Raw genomic sequence first — 2,178 nt, 5'->3', positions numbered from 1 at the left:
CATGCTCATGATTCATGTATCATGATATGCGCATCTTGCTCCCATGGATCCTGGCCTCCAGGTCGGGGATCTTATTGTGTGGTCCAAGAAGAAAGGGAAATGATAACAGTGATGCATAACAGATTAATAATATATGTACGAGTGACTTGATGAATGATATTGATATAGCACATCTTGGCTACGAAGGGTAGTGGATGCACTGGCTCCAGGGAGGATAGTGAGTTCTACGGCTTCCCTTTGTTATAGTCCCACAGATTGGTGCTGATGATAAACAATAGTCATATAATAAGTAATAATAATAATACTAAGAATAAGTCATAACATAATAGTAACCATATTGCCTGTGGCAGAGGCAGAGGCAGTCCCACAAACTCACTTGTAAGGATGAAGGAAAAAAGGTTATATTTATGTTTTGAGTGATGTGTTATACTAATAATAATAATAATACATCCTAATACTATAATAATAATAATAATAGATAGCCCATCACTCAATGGAAAGAAGGGAAATGGGATTCCGGGGAAGAGAATCATTTATTTTTTTAGTAAGGCAAGGGAGATCTGGGCCATTGCGTTTACCCAGGAATCCCCTCGCATGGGGCCAGGCATCGTTAAAGCGGGGCTCAAAGCCGGATGATCGCTCTATAAGTGTGGGCTGGCAGGTTTTCGGGGAAGTCGATCTACCCGGAGAGTCAAGGCGCCTATTTGATAAGGAAATAATTTATTATTATTATTCATTATTATATGATTATTATGTATTATTATTATTTAAATTCTCAACTATGGAGAAATTTGGCAATAAATAAATAAATAAATAAATGTCCATTTGGTTGCCCAAAAACGCCTTCCTTGAAACCTTCCTCCGAATCCGCTTTCTTAGGCTTCGCGGTCCGCACTGCGGGCGCCATTAACCTACTTTGACATCGCTTTTCAATTCTTCATGCCAGGGATCCATGCGTCGGCGGAGAGTTTGTTTAGCTTCTCGCTGTCAGACGCAGGGTTCGATCGTGGGGCCGGCTTCAGTCAATGGAATAATGAATAATGAATAATAATAATAGATAATACATAATAATAATAATAATACAATAATAATAATAGTTTGTTTTTAAAAATTAAAAAAAAACCGCCGCAAAAGCAACCTCAATAAAATAAAATAAAATATGTGGGGAAATAAGAAAGAGCTATTCTGTAGAAAATGCCATTTCTGAACTTTAGAAAGTGCCATTTCTGACTGTAGAAAATGCATTTTCTGAACAGGAGAAAATGCAATTTCTGAACTGTAAAAAGTGCAATTTTGAACCTTAGAAAATGAAAATTCTGAACTGTAGAAAGTGCCATTTCGGTCCCCATCCGCACTGCAGAAACCCTCCAGTTTGAACCCTCCGCAAGTCACACTGCAATCCCCAGATTTCCACAGTGCTGAGCCCTGGCAGCGAAAGCGATGTCAAAGCGGATTATTTCTGCTGTGCGGATGCAGGTCTCTATAGCTTGGCTTTCTTCTGTTTCTCTGACCATTGCATTCTGGCTTTTTCCATTCCCTTTTCTTTCTGCTTCTTTCCAGGGCATGGAAGGCATCAAAGTTTTTTCTGCACGAGAGAGAACTGTGGATGAAATTTCACGAAGTCGGGACCGAAATGATCATCACCAAAGCTGGAAGGTAAGGGCCAAATCCATATTATTATTATTATTATTATTATTATTATTATTATTATTATTATTATTATTATTATTATTATTCCATATGGGGAGCCTTTGGTCCCAAACCCTCTGCAGAAATCATCCTTACTTTTCTTTTAAAGAGTTTTAAGTTTTAAATTTGAATCATGTAATGCTTTTAATTGTTGGAATTGTTGGAATTGTATTTTGCGTGTTTTATAGTGTTTCAGCTTGGACTGTTTTCATTTTGTAAGCCGCCTTGAGTCCCCGTACTGGGAGGAAGGCGGAATATTAATATTAATATTATTAATAATCATAATTAATGATCCAGTTCCAGACCTGCCCTGGCTGAGGATCCTGGAGTCTGTAGTTTCTTGTCTCATAGAGAAGAGGCTAAATATCTCACAAACACTACAAATCCCCCCAGAAATATTCCCTGTAGGTGTCCATTCCAATTATTATTATTATTATTATTATTACAGTATTACTTAAATGATAGTGATGATTTTAAAAATAAAAAGGT

At 37.3% G+C, this 2,178-nt stretch overlaps 1 protein-coding gene across 1 annotated transcript in view; it reads left to right on the top strand.

The window, feature by feature from the left end:
- The window catches only part of TBX5 (T-box transcription factor 5), an 80,819-nt gene that overhangs the window by 33,796 nt on the left and 44,845 nt on the right, over nt 1–2,178 (top strand). The window contains 2 exon segments of the mRNA XM_042441502.1: nt 1,561–1,581; nt 1,583–1,656. Coding sequence (XP_042297436.1) covers nt 1,561–1,581; nt 1,583–1,656 — 95 coding nt within the window.

The sequence above is a fragment of the Sceloporus undulatus genome, chromosome 10 (assembly GCF_019175285.1).
Source record: "Sceloporus undulatus isolate JIND9_A2432 ecotype Alabama chromosome 10, SceUnd_v1.1, whole genome shotgun sequence".
Taxonomy (NCBI): Eukaryota; Metazoa; Chordata; class Lepidosauria; order Squamata; family Phrynosomatidae; genus Sceloporus; species Sceloporus undulatus.
Note: the sequence above shows the minus strand (reverse complement) of the source record. Positions and strands in the feature narration are given on the sequence as shown.